Below are 19,759 nucleotides of genomic sequence, written 5' to 3'. Positions count from 1 at the left end.
GAAGCTCACAAATAAGACTTGTTCCAAGATAATCTGTGAAAGTTCAGCAAGTCATATACACTGCAGTAAAATGTATTTCAGACATATAAAAATTTAAGTCACAATACATTTCTATGACTCCTTTTAAACAAGGAAATTCAAAGGTATTATAATATGGATCTCAAGATAATACTGGATATCATATAAAATGAAGAAACTACAGTGACATACTTATAATTCATTAGCACCATTACAAATCTTGACAAAAACAATATGGCTTGAATTTAGGCAGGCTATTATTATTACATTAATTTTAAGAACTCACAAAAAAATAATAAATCATTATTAAATATTGTTTGCTACAACTTTCGGGATTTGAATACTGAAGAAGGGAAAAAAAAAACTGAAAATACCATCACTTGGACCTTTGAAACTTCCCTCCAAATCCTCGTAGAGATTTGTCTACATGTACAATGAACTACTATTAAGTACCAAAAAGCTGGACAGGTTTTGCGGAAAGGTACTCAGAAGTATGAATATTCATTCATGCATATATACATTTTTTCTAACTAGAAGTCTTAGGCTATACAATGGAGTTGTATACAACGATAATACAATGAAGTGAAATTTAGGCATATTTTGGGCAGGGCTTGTGACATTAAAGAAAGCTTGGACTTGAGATGTGAGTTGTTTGAAAGAAGTTTGCATGATCGGGACAGAGGTGTGAGTGCCGGAATATATGTTGTTGGGGAGCCTGAGAGTATCAGGAGTTTCTTTTAAGTAAAAAAATAGCCACAAGCTACTGAATGCTTAGAAGAATAAAGAAGTTATAGAACATAGCACAAGGCTTAATAGATTATCAAGTGCTTTGTTTTATGTAGAGGCCTACAGTTGGGTCTTTTCAGGCATTTGAAATCTAACCACTAGCACTGTTTAGCAGTTCAAGAGAATTTACTAAAATAGCTATCCAACAGCTATATAGACCAAAGCAAAGTTATATTTCTTTACAGGAATTTTCTAAGCATAAATGCTTAGAAGCCCATATTTAAATCCAGGACATAAGAATAGCCAGGATGCTAGGGTCCCAACAGAGCTGCCTGTGAGGGATCTTTTATCCTTCCTTCCTTCCCTGGGCCCCACTCCATGATTGCATATATGACCACACTGGCCATCCTATTCTCGCTCCTTTGTTGTGAGGTCAGGATGGTATACCTGCCTGAAGCCAATCCCGCCACTGTTGTGCCTTTTCTAAGCAAGCCTGGTCCAGCAACTTGCCTCTCTGGTACAGAAACCTGGAGACAGTCATCATAAATGTGAGAAGAAGGCGATACTCTTTCCCAGTTGCTGTTGCAGCATAAATTCAACGCTATTTGGGATTCTGAAGGAAGAGGACATAAAGTAAGGCAGCCCGGGAAATGTCAGTAAGGGGTATTTTCCAAAAGCTGGAATAGCAACATGGATTCCAGTCAGGGAATATGGCATGAAGGTTTCAGGCATAGTCACTGTGTTAAGGGAAAAGGACAGGGAAGAAAAGGAGATTAACAACACCAGGTTCCTGGTATGTAATGGTTTCATGTAATTTACTGTTTTCTTCCCTCTTCATGTTTGATAAATTATTGATAATCAGTCCCCCGTCACTGTAGTATTTGAAATGATTTTTTTTCTAATTAGAAATACACTGTGCCTCCCAACAATAAATTTGAGTAGCCAAGAAGACTGAAGAATGTTTGCAAGGATTGTCAACAGGAAATTGAGAACAATTTAGCCACTTTATCATAAGTTCTCTTAATACTAATGACTTCTCAAACTCTATTTGATTTTAAAGTGCTTAAATATAATTTTAATGTAAAAACTTAAAAGATTCTCCAGCAAGTCATCCAAATAACTATAACAGCTGCCGTGTCATTCCATATCATCGTAATCCCCACTATCAGTTTGGATGGTGTATTATATACACTACCTCAAGCACCTAATTTAGTGTTTATCATTCATTAAAATAACAAAATACTAAAATAAGAATATTTTGTCATCAAATTTTGTCTATTTTACCTCCTGTAGATAAATCAACAAATCTTTCTCTGCCTCTTACAGGTTTAATCCAAACCTCTACCATTTTTCATCTGGAATTTGTAATCTCCTAATTTGTCTCTAAGCATGCCCTCTATCTTTCCCATCTGTTTTCTACAATACAGCTACAGAGCAAATTTTAAAAGGCAAATATGATTATTCTACTTTTTATTTTCAGATTCATCAATGCTTTGTCCTTACTCTGGGAAAAGACCACAACATAACACGGCCAATACTTCCTGCACTCATCACAACACACCATGACCTTCCTACATTCTCTTTGCTTTTGCCTTTTGTAAGTTCCAGTGCTTTTAAAGTTCTTAGATTTCAGAATGTTTTCTCTAGCCTCAGGGCCTTTGTATATGCCATTTTCTTTGCTTGAAATTCTTCCTTTCTGCCTGGTCTTACCTTATTCAGTTATATTCACTATTCAGACCATAGCTCCCTTTTAACCTCCCTAGAGAATTCCCATTCCTTTGATTAAAACAGACTCCCCTATATTTGCTCTTACAACAATATGTACCTCCTCTTTCATGGCACTTAGAAGACTTGATACTTTGGTAATTTAATTCTTGAATTTTCTCCTGGATGCAAATTCTGTTGTATTATAAGGGTATAGCACAGTATCTGGTTACAGTAGGTTCTTGGTGAGTAGGAGGATTATTTGATAAAGTAATATTTAAAGTCAGCTAGAATATACGTCTTGGCTTGTGAAGGATAAAATAATGCCTTCTGAATTGGTGACTTCTAAAACAATGGGCTTCTATCTCTAAATATTATCTGTAAATAATGACTTTATTTACTTTTTTTTATCTATACACAGTGACAGACAGTTTAGAGGATGTATACATACATATACATTCTTTAACCATGACAAATTGTGGTAGGTACTTTATAATGATTGAAAAAGAGAAAATTCCTCCTCAATTACTGAAATACTTAAAACAGACTGAGAATATTATTTATGAATATGTGTGCTCATTCTTTATTTTATGTGGGGAAAAATACTGATTGAAAGAATGAACTTTGCAATGACTTTAAAATCCATATTTGAAGCTGCAACTCACTATTTTTGCCTGTAAACTAGGGGGAAATACAAATGATATCTTTATAGCATATAACATATACTAACTTTAATCATGCACTATTTTAAGTAAACAATAAACACATCACTGAAAAAGAACATCTGAGCTTGTCTGGAAAAAGTATGTCTACTCCTAAAATGTGTTACATCAAGACTAGTGAAAGTAACCCCTGGTATGTGAACGCATATTAAGTCTAATAAATAATCAGAAAGTGCACGGCAAGCCTCCTGAGGTAGGTCAAACTGATATTCTTTAATGTCATTTCTGCAGTAATTGGCTCCTCTGTATTCCTTGTCAGTTTCTTAGAGCAGCATGGTGTACAAGGAAGAACAGCCAGAGAGTGCTGGAAAATGGATAACACTGATATGGAAGCCCATAATTAGATGAAAGTACTCACTTATCATTCAGCAAACAAATACCAGAAAGCAGAAACTCTGTTATAATCTCACCTCATTTTCTTTGTTAGGATACACCTGACGATACAGTCAAAATAGGAGAAACTGGCTACCTCACTGTGACATTCAAACATTCCATTTACTAGCACATGTATTCCCTGAATGAACACTGCTACTTGCCTTCAACATAACACATCCGAAATTAGGAAACAAAGTTAGAATAGATGCCTCAAATGCCTCTCTTGTTTACAAGAGGTTCTGATCTGCAGTACAGAACAAAAAAAATGTGAGTTCAAAAGCTCAAGGATACAAAAGCTGGAGATACTCATGATACAGAAACCAAGACCAGGCTACATGTTCTGTGGTGCATCTCTTTATTATTATTTCTGGATTTAAAGAAGGATCACAACATTTGAACAAGTGAAAGCAAGAAAGCTGGGGAACTTACCACATCCTTGTGTTCTCCTTCTTTAGGGGTAAGAACGACAGAAAGCAAAATGTTCCCAAGATCATGGTCAGGATAATGAGTGTCTTTCAGTGTTAACGTCACATCTGTGGGCCTGTGATATAAAATATTAAGATTTTGAACAGCCATTAAAACCAAAACCCAAAAATGTACTTTATATCAATAATTTCTATTGAATGTTTTAAGACCCTAGTATTCCAAAGCACAAAACAATGAAGCATGTGTGTGTGTTAATAGAAAGATTTGTTTAGATCTACTATACTAATCACACATAAAAATTTATAACAAAAACATTATTGCATTTTTATAATGACTACAAATAAAGATTTAAGAACACTTGCAACTGCTGTCTGAGTCTTATCTATTATTTTCTTTCAAAGAGATACCTTATTGCATTAAACAGTAGCATACATATTTATGTGGCAACTATTATTATCCATTTGTCTGAATCCAAGGACCTCTGACATTATGACAAACTATAATGACAATCTAGAAATTTGATGTTTATGTGGTTTTGAGGGAAGGGAATGATTAGCTAAATACATACAATAAGCAATGTAGCAAAATAAGCACATTTTTATATATAATCTTTTCATTTTCTTAATCGTTCCACAATTTTTCCGTGTAGTGTTATTTTCCATCAATGATTTGTCTTTTATAGAGAACAAGGGACATGCATGTTCATTGATTAAGTCCAGTAATTTACATATCCTTACGCAGAAGTTGTAGAGAAAATGATTATGGCCTATAGAGAAAACTTATAAAGTAGTGATCTGTCCACAAATGATTTCCTGCTTGCTGCTATTCCCACCACCCATGTAGCATGGCCTTCTAGAACAGAGAGGAGTTTCTTCTCCTTAAAGCCTTCCAAGGATATTTCATAGCTTTGTTTGCCATTATTCTAGCACTGTTTGACCTTTTTGATCTCATTTTTCTCCTATAATATTAGTCAATTCTTAAGTGCATTTTAAAAACTGCAGCTCTTTAATTAGCAGCAAAAAGTGACTAATACTAGTAATCATATAAACTTCCATCCAATCTGTCTCCTTTAGGGGTACTCTTAGGTAAAGGGAGATAAGTAGTGATAGCAAAATTTATTTCTATTTGTCTCAAGTGATAAGAGAGTTGCCTTTTTGAAGCAAGTGCACATATGTTGTTTTTGTGCAATGACCTGAAGAAGGTGACAGGGTAGAGGCTCTGGAAACTTGGTGGATGGTGACAGAAGCATGTGTCCAGATGAAGGGGTGAAGAGGTACTCCCTAAATTCTATCAGTTCATTATAGTTAACATGCTCACCCTTCTTTATCCCTCACTACAACCACAAAGGCAGTGTGACAGCAGGAAATGTAACACTTTCTCATTTTAGATTCCTGGTGCTTAGCACTGACGGGGGTTAAGGAAAGTATCCAAGAATTTTTTTGTTGAACAGTTTTTGTTAAGTAAGTGAATCAGGGAATAGGTTAACTATTATTTCTACTGCTTAACACAAATGCTCACAACTCTAAATGATAGGACAGTGACCATAACCGAGTTTGGCTGACATTTCTATTACACAGGTCCAATTTCATGAGTATGGCTATGGTATTAAAATGGCTCAAAAGTTACCTGTTTAACTCCAATTGTGTGAGATCCAGAAAGGCTGAGCCCATAAAGTCATCCTGCAGTCCAAAATCATAATCAAATACCTAAGAAGTCAGAGACAAGCATGATTATAAATAATTCCAATATAAACTTTAAATGAAAATGTCTTTGATGATAAAATATTGGTTGTCTATATCATACCAAATAATGAAACTCCCAATATATTTTTAAACTTGCTTGTTTTTATGCTTTGGAATAGTAGGGTCTCATGAAACATTCAAAGGAAGTTATGTTTAATTTTTTTGCTGAAAATAATTGATTTATATCAAATAAGACTTTAAGGAAGATGGGTTATAAAATCAAATAAAATATAATAAAGAATCAATAAGGTGGGAAGCATGGCTTAGAATATTTTCTCAAATTACTGACGGAATATTAGCATTACTGGAAGAAACAAATAAGTTGTTTTTAAAATCCAACAAGTATGTCTTCCATACTGGTATATGGTTTTTATTTTCAAGTCACTGAAGATAAATTCTGTGGAACAGCTGTACCACAGTCCTGCATCAGTTAATGTCTTTTCTCTTGTACAGGTGTATTTCAATTTAAGCAAACTTAACAGGCAAAAAAAGCAATATTAAAAAAAAAGAAAGAAAAATACTTTGCATTACAAAGGATTCTTAAATTTGAAGAGACACAGGGGAGTTTATTTCTGTAATAAAGATGCTTAAAGCCTTTTAAATTATTTGATTTACATTCATTTGATTTACATACAACCTTTCAGGTGTACATTTGTTGTAGAAAGAATAGCATTCCTTCGATAAATATTCCCCTGGATCAATTACACTTCTGAGCTCTGGTCCTCCCTCAGGGAGAGATCACATAAATATACTGCACATTTTATGCAAATGATACCACAATGTTTGCAAGTGGCTGCAGGAACATTTTTTGCGACGTGAAATTTACACCAAAAATTAGAGAAAACTCTTTTTGTAATCTTTTGTAAAATTATCTATCACCTGAAGGCTTAAAATCTCAGGGAGACTATGGTGACATAATCATTGAGGACACCTGATGTACACCCAAACACATGAAGTGGACAGTTGTGAGCCAAAGTGTAAAAAGTCCAGCTGGGTCATTCAATAATCAAACTCTCTTTAACTCCTAAGGTGAATGATTTTCCTATGGTCCTAATGCTAGATGTTTAGTTCTCAATTTTATCGATCAGCCAAAGCATAAACACAGGAAATAAAGGAAACAACACAACCCATTTATTAATGAAATAATTAGCTCTATTACTTATTTCAAACCTCCTTAAACTTAATTGGTCCAGGTGGAACTTCAGAATTACAGAGCATAGAAAAAAGAAAAATAATAACATTAACTGTGTGATAATAAGCACAGTTACTGCTGATACACCTTTTAGTATATCTTAGGCGTGATACAAAAACATAGATTTTTAATTTTTTTTCACAATTCAGCAAACAAGTTATTGTTTTCATATAAACAGTCTTACTTTTTTGAAATGCATTTATTTATTTATTAAAAGAGAGGTTACTATTTCCTCCCTCAGGTATCACCACCATGGTGCAACACCATCAAATCACCCATAGCCTCCTCACCATAACTCATTGTGTTTCCTTCTCTCTTTGTTCTCACCCCCTTCCACCTCTCCAGTCTCTGGATGCTTTAGTTCTATAGTCAGCTTTCAAGGGTTAGTTTTTGAGCTCTTCTTTACCTGACCCTTAGTTTGGTTTCTCTATATTCCACATAGTAATGACACCATTCTTTCTCCCTCTGACTTATTTCACTTAACATTATCGCTTCCAGCTCCATACATGTTGCCTCAAATGGCATGAGTTTGTCTTTTTGATCACTGAGTAATATTCCTTTGTGTCTCTATATGACAATTTATTGATCCACTCATCTGTATTGGGCACTTAGGTTGTTTCCATTATTTGGATATTATAAGTAGTGCTGCAGTAAACATAGCAGTGCCAGTTTTCTCTTTGAATTAATGTTTTTGAAATATTCAGGAAGATGCCTAGAAGTAGAATTACTCTGTTGTATGGCAGATCTGTTTTTAGTCTTTGGAGACACCTCTATATTGTTTTCCATAAGGGCTGGATTAATCCACATTCCTACCATTAGTGTAGGAGAATTCCCCTTCTTCCACATGCTTGTCAGCACTTGTTGTTTCTGGTCTTTTCTGTAAGGCCCTTTCTCATAGGTGTGAGGTAGTGTCTCTCTGTGATTTGATTTACAGTTCCTTGATGATAAGTGATAGTGATCATTTTTCCATGTGCCTATTAGTTATCTGTTTACTCTTTGGAGAAGAATTTAGTTCTTCTTCCAGAAGGTTAAAATGTATATGCTACACTTCCCAAAATCTCAGGGCTAAAAGGAGATCAGATACAAATCTTGTTGTGTTGAATTTCAAAAACAGAGCACATTTATGTCTAACAAATAAAACATAAGCATTCACTTTGGATAAAGTACCAGGAATTTAAATATGAACTATTTAGATGGGTTTCTTGCTTCCAAACCCTCTAATCCATGTGTTGAAAATAGTGGTAAAATTAGGTAAAGTTGCTCAGGACTCAGAAAATACTACTCTTCATTTTTATGTGAGTCCAGAATAATATATGTTGTGTTCTAAGCAATAATTTTTCTTAGAATCTTCATTCATTTGTCTACCAAGAAAAATTGCATTAAAGGGCCCTCCCTGGTGGCAACAGGTTAAAGTGCAGCACTATGAAGCTATCCACAGTCACTGTAGCACAAGTTTGATTCACGGCTAAGGAAGTGACCCACCTGACAAGACTGACCTCTCCTGTCCTACCCACTGCTCCCACTCAGCAATGTACTTTATTGATCTGCCTGTTTTGCTCCCCACTCTGTCTCTGGTGAATCTTCTCACCCCCCTACACCTCTGGCCTGTACCCCAGCTCTTGTATGCATAAATAAGTAAATCTTAAACAAAAAGAAAAATAGCCTTAAAGATTGTATCAATAAAAATGTTTTAGGATACAAGTAATGGAAACCCAACTCACACACGCTTCAAAATGAATGTTAGGTCAAGTGATTGAACTGTGGTTAGGTCATTAGGACATAAGGGGATTTTAAATTTGACAGTTGAAATGATTTATATTTTTTTCCATTCATTTTTTGGAAAAATATCTAGTAAACTGTTACAGTTTGCAAAATGCTGGTCTAGGTACTGAAAACATGGAGGTGAACAAACTTAGTAGGGGGAGGGGGTGTGTGCAGAAAATAAACAAATGCATGTGAATGGGTGATAAGTGCCATGGAGAGAAATCTCAGTGCACAGGCATGATGAGAAATGCTGCTTATTCCAGATGCTGAGGATGACAATGACAGAGGGAAGATTTGAATGGAGTGAAGAGTATAAGTGTTGGGTGTTGGGAGTGACCAAATGTGGAGATTTACTAGGGACTGGATAAGGGCAGTAATAAATCAGGCCTTGCATCCAAAGGTGATAAGGCAGTAACAAACTGGGCCTTGCATCCAATTAACAGGGACCTTGCATCAGGGATAGGACTAGCTGAAGGTGACAGCTAACAGGCCTCACATCAAAGGGCACAGCGATGAGTCACCCCCTTTGGAATCTGAGTTTAAATCTATATAAGAGACCTTTCCCCCTTACTGAGTTGGCAGTAGCTGAGGACCCCACCCTAGGGGCCATCTCAGCTATTGTCCCGGAGCAATAAACTACTTGCTCAGCCTTTCTGCCTCCCACCTTCCTTTCTTGAGGCTGGTCACAGAAGTTGGGACAAAACAATAAGAAAGACACTCAGGGCATACAACATGGTCACCAATATAAGATCCTATTCAGAAACTGTGCCTTTTTTTCATCCCAGAAAGCTTCAAAATAACCATTTCACTTTAAAAGAATAATTAACTCTAATCATAGATTATCAGTAAAACAATGGTCAATGCAAAACCTAACTGTGGTCATTGAAATTAGTCATTTTGGTAGAAAGTAGAAGCAAAGGCTTTCCCTTGTGGAGAATTAGCAAGTCTCTCTGAGTCTCATTCACTTGCAAAATTGAGATGCACAACAGTTACTCCTAGGGTTAGTGAGAGGTTTGCATGAGATAATGTGGGCCTGGCTGGCACTTAGCACAGTGTTCAATTAAAGTCATTATTGTGATGAAGAAGTGACTGCAGACTTCATCTGAGAATCAGTAATCTCATGTGTGCTTTGCCTATAACCTTAAAGCAAAGACCATCCTATTGTTTTGTTTCTTTGCTTCTTTTTGCCCTTGATTTTTTCCTAAAATGGTTGAGGTTCTTTATTTATGCATTTATGAAGTATTTGTGTACCAGGTAAAACAAAACATTTAAGACAATACTTCTAACTCTGAAATAATTTTGTTTGGTTCTCTGTGTTGTAGGGCTACAAACACATTTCTATTCCAACAATTTAGTTTCCATTTTTAAGAATTAGAAAATTAACTCCCTGCCCAAGTAGTATATCTGAGTAATCTATTGTAATAGATTAAAAATACAGAGGCCTGGATTCTATCATGGAGTTTCTGAAATAGAGTCTTAGAGGGAGACCCTTGGAGATCTATTTTCTTTATGGGTGATTTCACTTACATCCTCTCTAGTCTCTTTATAACTAATTTCACATGTATACAGACTATAAAGAAATAAAGCAAATGAACTAAGAATCCAAGAGGTATGGTAGTTACCAACAGGGGAGAGGGTGAGCGGGGAGGCAGGAAAAGGGTATTGGGAGGTTATTGGATGAGAGTGAGTAAAGCCGAGACCTTGGCTGTGGGTGACCAAAATTCACAGTTGTTGAGATGTGATGTTGTACCCCTGAAGACCACAGAGGGTTGTAAACCAATATTACCTAAAAAAAAAAAACCCTATGAATAATTCTGATGCACAAAAAGGACTGATGATCACTGATACATTATTTTCTTTTCGTGTTTTTGAAGCCTACTGAGAAACAATTATGAAGAAGGCAACAATGTCATCCAGAAAGCACTTTTTCAATTTTGCATCTTAAGCTTGGGTATCTGAGATATTTAAGGAACTGCTGATTTGGTTCAAATAACAATCTTCCAAACAGAACAGGATCATTTTCTTGATTACTGAAATTGGTCTATCACTTAGAAAAGCATTTAAATTTAACACCCAGATCTCTACTTCATATGAGGCCAAATGAACAACAATTTACACAGACAGTTCTCTTTTTATATTACTTCTACGCCTTACACTGTAACTCTGAGTGTTCTGTGCACCCCCCGGTAACAGTGTCAGTGAAATGACAAGTGGGAATCTGAATTCAATAAAACTGAAATGGATTATGAATTTATCCCAGCACTTAGGATGTGTGCCAGATCCTCCCAGTGGAGACAGGCAGGCTCCAGGGCTCTCGCCTTGACTAACAATACTGCACTTTAGTTCCCAGCTCCTAGCTCATTGGAAGCATTTCTCAAGCTACTCCCCCAGCTTTGTGTTCACCTGCCCTGACTGTGAAGTCAGTCAGAGGGAAAAGACTACTCTTTTTCAATAAAATTAGAAGCTCTATGAATTCTGACCATCTGGAAAGAGCATTTGTACTTATTTTTTTTATGTAGTATTTTAAATGACAGTTCCAAGATTTGGAGGTAGGGGCCAGAATCTGCTTTTGCTAAGAAATGGTACAAGTACTCAAAACTTCAGCATGATTTTATTATCTTGACTCAGAACTGAATTTTGATTCCTTTGGTAGCATTTCCATGATAGAATTCAGAATATAGTGTATGCATTGGGCTTCTTTTTTTCCTTTAATATGGAGGGTTGTAACCTTAATAATTTCTAACCATCTAGTTCCTGGATGCATTTTCATATTACCTGTCACTATAGAAATGGTTAGCCCCTATGAAAGTTTTCAGGCAAGATTAATCTCCATCACAGAGGATGTGGGTAGCCTATCAAAATAATGGAAGTCAATGACACAGGGCCATGTAGAAACACTGAAATGATGTAATTTTCATGAAATTCTGCTAAGTTAAAATATCATTTCCATCTATATTTTTTCTGTGGGTCTTTGTGACCATGGTAGGCAAAAACTGCAAATTACCAAAAAAAAAGCTAAAAGAGATTTTCTCAATAGAAGTCCTATGTTTTTTACAGACTATGAAAACCAATTTTAAAATATGAAAGCATATTAAAATATAAATTATTACATAAAAATGCAATGTGTCATTTCATGTGTGTGTTCCCATTGAGAAGCCAGAGTGATTTCTATTTCATTTAATCATTTTTTTCTAGCGGAGAAGTATAAAAAAGTGAAAGCAATTTTTTTTTTTTTTAATAATTCACTATGTCCCTGCTTCTGTGTGGTAGAAGTTAAGCTGTGGCTACAGAAAAACTCAAAGTAAGTGAAACAACAAACAAAACAATTCTTGAGATCTCTTTTCATTTCTTTCCTAATTTAATACCCTTTTAAACTTGCATGCACCATGCTGTCTTCATTTATACTTTACGAGTATATGTGTGCGAGTGTGAGTGTGTGTGTGTATTCTTGCTCTCTCAAACTCAAACATTTTTGCTACCTTTTTTTCCCATGGACTTCAGATTTTTATTTTAGAATCTATAAGATATTCATCTTCAAATACACATTTTGACTAGGTGAAATAAGTCAGAAGGAAAAAGTAAATACTGAATGATATCATTGATATGTGGAATACATATTAGTAACTAAATTAATAGTCAGACTAGGACAAGGTGAAAAACTAACCCTTGATAGGCGACTGCAGAACTGAAGCACCCAGGGGAGAAGAGGATGGTAGAGGGAAAAGAAGGAAGAGGAAGGAAGCATGATGGTCTATGGTCATGGAGAACAGGTGAGTTGGTGGTGGGTGAACTGTGGTGGTAATACCTGATGGGGTACCCTCATTTAAAATAATTTTACTTTAGTTAAAAATAGTTTTTAAAAAGATGAAATACACATTTTGAAAAATAGTTTGGAATTAGATTACATTTACAAACTCATCATGATGTGCTATTGGATAAAATTGGGATGAAGGTAGAAAGAAAATGATTATAACAGTAGAACTACTTTCAAGTATTTTTCTCTTTCTGAGTTTTTTTCTGATACTTTTCTACTTGTTTGGAGAATGTATCCTTTTTTTTCCCCTTTGGGCTTGGATTGATGAATCGTTTTCCAGAAATGGAGGACTTTTCCATACTGACTACCCATGGATCCTGCCTAGTAGCTGATTATTATTTCTTTGAACACATTATAACTCCACAAAAGACTGTGTCTTAAGGCTGTACCCCCAGATCTTTGCCACCATAGAAATGGTTAGGGAAAATGAAAAAAAGGAAGACTGTAACAGACATCTCTGTGAAAAGAAGGTTCCATGTTCCCTATCTCACTTAATGAAGGGCAGAGCTGAGTTGTCAAGTAAATGTAGAGCACAGAAAGCAGGTGAGCACTGGAGAGACAGATGGAAAAACTGGACTCCCATGTTTCTCAGCTTTGACCTTGGCCAAAGACTTGGGGGACTTCGCAGGGGGTACATGGAGGAAAAACCTTTAGAAACACTTGAAAGACATGTAGGTGAGAGACACATGAGGCTGACAATAGCAGCTATTATCCTGATTTGTATTGTGATTTTGTTTCTTTTGTCCCAGGTTTCTGGGACCCGCTTCAAACCCCTTTTTCCTTTGATTCCTTGTCAGAAGATGCCTCAGACTTGCGGCAGGCTTTCAAACCTCAGCTGCCTTGCTTTGGTCCAACCCTGTTTGGGTTAGCATTTACCCATGAAGGGATGGATTACTTTGGGTCTTTTATTGGGAAACTATCCTCCCTTCTCTGTACACAAATTCTATGACAGTTCTTTCACACTAAAATATATATGTGTATATATATATATATATACATATATATATTTATATATACATATGCATACTGATATTCAGATTTCTACATAGATGAATATTCATTATTGAGAACAAGAGAATAGCAAAAGGACCCAATCAATATCTAAGGTGGTTTGGAAAAGATAATTTGGTACCTTTCAAAAACCCAAGATCCACATGGTTCTGTCACAGAGTAATTTCCCATTAAAGAAACAGATCCACAGCAAAAGTAAGTGAAATTAAATTTCCCTTTCATAGTTTCTCTTCAATAAGAGGGATCCAAAGGTTCGGTGCTATCTTTTTTAAACACCTGCTTCTCTTTTCTACCCATTTTCTTTATCCTGCAGTTGCTCTAACTCATCTTTTCTAAACTTTCACAGAAATAAAACATCCTTATATCCACTGTCATATTCCTTCTCCAGTCCCTATGTTAGTTTTTACCATAAAGTCATTTCCTTTTTCCCCTTTCATTTATGGAGGAGCAGGGGAGAAATATCTCTGACCACAAAGGTCTTTCTTTAGGTAGAAGGGCTGTCTATGGTAACTGTCACAACAAGAACTCTAGTATAGTTACATATTATTTATTAAAACCAACTTCACTAGTTGTACCTACCTCATTTACTTTAGCAGATGTCCATGGGAGAGGATTTCTTCTGTTTATATGGAGCTACTCTGCCTGTAATAATATCTAGAAATACCTACCATATATTTCAGATTTTTTTTTTCATCAGTCTTATAAACTGTCTTGCCAAAATTTTGGTAATATTTTGACTAACTTTTTCCTTTCTTGGAGAAGAAAAACAACTGGACATAATATATATGAAAATTGGAGGAGAAGCAGGAAGCCCCACTGATTATTGAATCTGATTTTAAGAGATTTTTGTCTCATGTGCTAGTTGTGATATTCACAGAAGAGGAAGGGTATTTGTTATTGTGGTAAAATAGAAAATGGTTGTGGGAATACAGGTGCCAACAAGAATAATGATGAAACTCCCAGAAGGAGGATCTAGTGGGGTAGAAAAAAGGGGGTATCTAATGGAGGATTACTGCAGCTTTAGTTATAGGTATGGTGAATAATGTACAATTGTAGAGGAGTAAAACGAGATCCTTAAGATTTATACTTTGATCTAAACCAACAGCATCTCAGTAAATATAATGTAAAAAAAATCAAGAGGTGCAAATTCAAAACAAGTCAGGTATTAAAATAAAACAAGGAGTAAGGTTATAAATTAAATGCTTTCTTAAGTTTTGCTTCTTTAAGAAATTATATCGCATGAAAGGAAAGACATTTCCCCCCTCAATTTGGTCATGCAATAGATACAGGAACATTTTCTCCCCTCATTATCATTTTACACTTCTTGACTTTTGAGTAAAGAATTTAGTTTGCATTCACTGAAGTGGTTCTTAAAGACTGGATTCTGTTTTTCTGTTTTTTGCTTTCCTTTTAGCTATATAGATTTGTTTTTACATGTTTCCAATGTTTACCAAATCAGTCAACTTCATGTAGAAGGAGTAGATGAACTTCCTAGCCCTCATAAATGACTAACAAAGAAATGTCCCGAAAAAAAATCTCCCAATAGTTACCCTCCCCTATCTCATTTCTATCACAGCTTAGAGTTGTGCATCGTAGAATATATCTCCACTGAAAAATCTCATCACATAGAGAGACATGATTAAAATATCAAGCAGAGTTTCCAACCGGCCTGAATTAGGAGGAATAAATAAATGGCCCACCTTTATATACAGTGGCTCCCTAAGATGTTCAACAAGAATGCAAGCTTTCTCATCCCACACAGGATTGAGGTTCTTGTGTATTATTCTGCTTCTAAAAACTTCTTTTCTTCCAATTTTAAACTTCACGTATGGATCGCTTGTTCCTGTTAAAGAGATACAGATTGATCCATGTTAATCAAGTTTTTTCTATGAAAACAGCGCATAGCTCATTTAAATATCAGAAAGTATTTAAAGGAAAGAAAGGGGAATGAAGCTTTTCACGTGGGAAAATAAGAATCATATATTTTTTCCAAAAGTTTTCCTTAAAACATTAAAGTGACAGAAAATTATTATTATTACTGTTACTACATATTCTTATTTTAATATTATAAACTTAACCTGGTTTAAAAAAATATTGCATGTTACATATTTAATTTAGTTGGTGTTATAAATGATAGAGATTGATCTGGCATCCCTCCTGGTTTCATCTTGCTGACTTAAAATGATGATCAATGAACTTGACTGGTTTAAATAAATTTAGGCTTCTATATGCTGTTAAAATTGTACACTAGCCTAATGAGCTTACGGAGAGAAAAATCTCAAACTGGGGTTTCAGTATCTCAGCAGTTTCAGTTTTAGAACATTAAGTAGAGATGGATGTCATCCAGTAGAGACACCTTAAAATGCTTATTAAATAATAATGGGGATATTTCATAATATCTCTTAACACCTTCTAAGGTATGATGATAAAGAAAACCAGCACTGTCAAATAATCTGATCACGAATACACAGCTCACAAGAGATGGAGTTAAGATTCCAACTAAGGTTGTTGAACTCTACCTGAAAGATTGAAGACCTTTACATATGTAATGTGTGTGTGTGTATATACATATATTATACATATGTGTGTGTATATATGTGTGTATATATATGTATAATATATGTATATACACACACATACACACACATATATATAACTGGTAATATCTGTATATTATGTCATTTCTGATATTGACGGATGAGTGAGGGCAATCTTTACTGAATGACCCTATACAATTATTTTATTTTTTAAATATTTATATATTTATACACACAGACCTGGGCACAGGCCAGAGGTGTGGGTAGTGAGAAAATTTACCAGAGACAGAGTGAGGAACAAAACAATCAGATCTACTAAAATATACTGCTGAAAGAGCAGTAGCCGAGATAAGAGGTCTGCTGCACCATGAAGGTCACCACCCTGGCTGGGGATCGAACTCAGAGCCACAGTGGCTGTGATAGCTTCATAGTGTGGTGCTTTAATCTGTTGTGCCACCAGGAAGGGCCCTGAATGACCCCATACTATAATTAAGGAATCCTAGAGAAGATGAATCAATGTCATCTTAAGCAAATCTTTCCAGCATGTGATAATCTTCATTCTCAGGAAATAATTCTTTACACAAGCTTTTCTTTTAAAGGAGTTCCTAACTGTTTTTACATTCTAAATTTAGGCAACCTTTAGCGATATAGAATTCTTAATATATCATGCATTTCCTAATAATGAGAAGTTCTGAGAGGAGCACAGTTAGGTGCTCTGGTTGTGCAAATATCAGTGTGTACTTTCACCAACGGTGCAGCCTCCTGTCCAGCTAGGTTATATAAAGGGGCCCGCTGTTGTACCTGTGGGCTGTCATTTACTGAAATGTCATTGTGCATCAAATGCTAGTAGCTCAAGATGTTCAGCACTTGACTCCAACATAGGGAACTAGAGACATTCATCTTTTAATTCAGATTCAGTATATGATTTATGTCTAAAACACTCACTTTTATGTTTGAAATTGTTTTTCCAGCATTATTCCAGCAAATTATTCTTTGGTAATATTAATAAGTAGCATGTGTGTTTTATTTATTTTTTTTATAGACTTGATTATTTACGCTTACAGAACTGGGATACAGGCCAGAGGTGTGCTGGGTGAGAGGATTCACCAGAGACAGAGTGGGGAGCAGAACAGGCAGATTGACAAAGTACACAGCTGAGGTGAGCAGCAAGCAGGTCAGAAGAGGTCTGCCAGCCATGTGGGTCAGCTCCCTGGTGGAGGATCAAACTCATGCTACAGTGGCTTTGAAGAGCTTCATAATTCGGTGCTTTAACCCGTTGCGCTACCAGGGAGAGTCCAGTAGCTTGTATTTTATAATCAGGGAGTCCCGGACAGTTAAAAAATGCTGATTAGAACTAAATTAACTAGATTCATTTTCTATAATATTTAGATAAGTTGTTGTGGCTTGAGATTCTTCAAAAGGATAAGACAAGCAGCATTTATGAGGTTTCTCTTAACAGGGGCTCAGTTTTCTTTTTTCAGAATTAATAATCTGAAATGTAACTTTTTTTCATAATTAAGGATGTTTAATGTTTTGGAGATTCTTTTATGTAATACACCTTTCAATGAACTCAAGTCATTTGCAATAACGAGACTTCCAATCAATTCAAGCCAGATGTGGTTAACCTTCAATAAGTATATAAAACAAGTAAAAAATTTAATTTGTTGATTCACAGAAACTCAAAAGTTCAATTTATTCATTTGCTGTTTGTTGCAATATTGCGTACAGCCGCAAGATGGCAATAACCCATGTCAAATGATTGCAAGGTCTGTGTTCTGCTGTATACCGGTTTCAGCATTTTCTAGCAACTTGTACATGGCCATTACTAGGAGGATCATGACATTTACTAAACATTTTTTTTTTTTGGTATTAACAAAATGAAAAAAAAATGTGAGAGAAGAAACTAGGATGGTACTAAAAATAATTGAAGGCTTTCAAGAGTACTCTTTTACCCAGTTATTTTACCATATAAGTTTAACTTCAACAGTTATTTTTAAATGTTATTAATTAATTTATTTTATATTATAATGTCCATACTTAAAAATTCTATGACATTCCAGATCTGGAGAGTATCATTTGCTTATTTCTGAACCCCAAGATCAAATTGCTTAAAATTTAAAGAGCAATTACGTAGTTTTTACAGTGTTTTGTCATGTGAAGGAATACTCATTCTCAGTATTATGTTTTAATTTTTTTGGTCAGACTGCCAAGGAGAACATACACATTGCTTTTGTAATTGTTAGTTTTTGATGTAATAAAATGTAATTCCAGCCGGTGTCTGAATGGGTCTCCTTTTGTGCAACAATACCCATAAAAGACACAAGATGGCAGCCGCTCACCCTTACAACAGCATTAAATATATATATAATGTAAAGAGCCATCTCATAATGAGTCTCTTGGCTTTCATTCTCAGAATAAATTTGCCTTCTGGTTAATAAGTTTAAGCCAAACTTATTTAAAACTAGGATGTAATGAAAAAGCAACAGTTACTCCTGTTTTGGGAACCTATAATCATTCAATAATGCTAACAATCACAAATTGAAACTGAATTTCTGAATTAGGAGAAAGATGGAGATAAAAAGAAGAGAAGAGAAAGTAGGGGGAAAATAACAAAAAAATTAACATGCACTAACTGTGAATAGTGAAAAAGAATTCAAATTTAAGCTGGATCTTCGTGAAGGTATCAGCTCCTTTTTGACACATATTTAAAGTCAACTACTTTTGTTGTAGAAATCAACATTAGTGTATAATAATGTCTTTTATACTGAAAAGAGGGCTGTACATATAGCGATGTTCAAAACAGTCAGATCAATAGAGTGTGTCTTTTTCCTTTTTTTTAGTTTTGATTCTTTATATTTATTTTTGCACAGTACAACTGGGGTGTAAGGCAAAGGTAAAGGGGTGAAAGGAATCACAGAGACAGAGTGGGGTGTAGAACAGGCGGATCTGCTGAAATGCACTACCAATGGGAGCAGCAGGTGAGACAGGTGAGGTCTGCTGTACCATGTGGGTCAGCTACCTGGCTTGGGATCAGACTCAGGCCACAGGAAAGCCTCTAGAGTATGTCTTTATATAAATCTGTTTTCAGTAATAATTAAAAATCTTCAAAATGGGTACCTTGTTTCTGCATTAAAAATCATGTCCTCAGCAGCTCTCCTGCCCTCCTGTGAATATGGAAGTGCCTTCTCTTTTTCTTTCTCCCTTTCCTAATAAGACTTTCTGCTTAGCTTAGACTTTCTTCCTCACTTTTTGTTGGAGGTTTATAATGCCCTCCAACAGGTGTATTGAGAAGACCAGATAACCAAACACATTTGGCTTTTGATATTCACCAATTACATAACCATGATTCAACCAACCAATAATAGGAATATACTGTATAGTTAGATCCACAGTGGTTGTGTCTGTACTGAATATATACAGTTTTTCCTTGTCATTATTCCCTATATATAACACAGCATAACAATTACCTGCAAGTCTTTGCATGAACTTGGAAAATGGAGTTACTATAAGTGACCTTCATATATGTTATATGCAACTACTAAATCAGACTTGAGTATCTATGAAGTTTGGTGGATAAGTGGATGCAAGGAGAATTCCATCTTCTGTACCCACAAGCATACTTGTGGGGGCACAGACCCCAGAACTCTGGCTCAGGGTCAGTAGGCAAAGTTTCTCTGTGTGCAGGAAATCTGGCACAGCTAAGTTTGTTGTTAGTTATCATGGAGCCT

At 35.5% G+C, this 19,759-nt stretch overlaps 1 protein-coding gene across 3 annotated transcripts in view; it reads right to left on the bottom strand.

Annotated features, from left to right (window-relative positions):
* MCTP1 (multiple C2 domains, transmembrane 1) overlaps positions 1–19,759 on the bottom strand; it is a 435,421-nt gene that overhangs the window by 217,331 nt on the left and 198,331 nt on the right. For all 3 annotated transcript variants that reach the window (XM_004678130.2, XM_012721941.1, XM_012721942.1), the window contains exons 3-5: positions 15,195–15,337; positions 5,598–5,677; positions 3,975–4,086 (exon numbers count right to left, since the gene is read on the bottom strand). In XM_004678130.2, coding sequence (XP_004678187.1) covers positions 3,975–4,086; positions 5,598–5,677; positions 15,195–15,337 — 335 coding nt within the window. The remainder of the gene's footprint in view (positions 1–3,974; positions 4,087–5,597; positions 5,678–15,194; positions 15,338–19,759) is intronic.

Source organism: Condylura cristata, unplaced genomic scaffold (assembly GCF_000260355.1).
Source record: "Condylura cristata isolate star-nosed mole 26May11 unplaced genomic scaffold, ConCri1.0 scaffold00007, whole genome shotgun sequence".
NCBI lineage: Eukaryota > Metazoa > Chordata > Mammalia > Eulipotyphla > Talpidae > Condylura > Condylura cristata.
The sequence above is the reverse complement of the archived record's forward strand: the minus strand, read 5'-3'. Positions and strand labels throughout refer to the sequence as shown.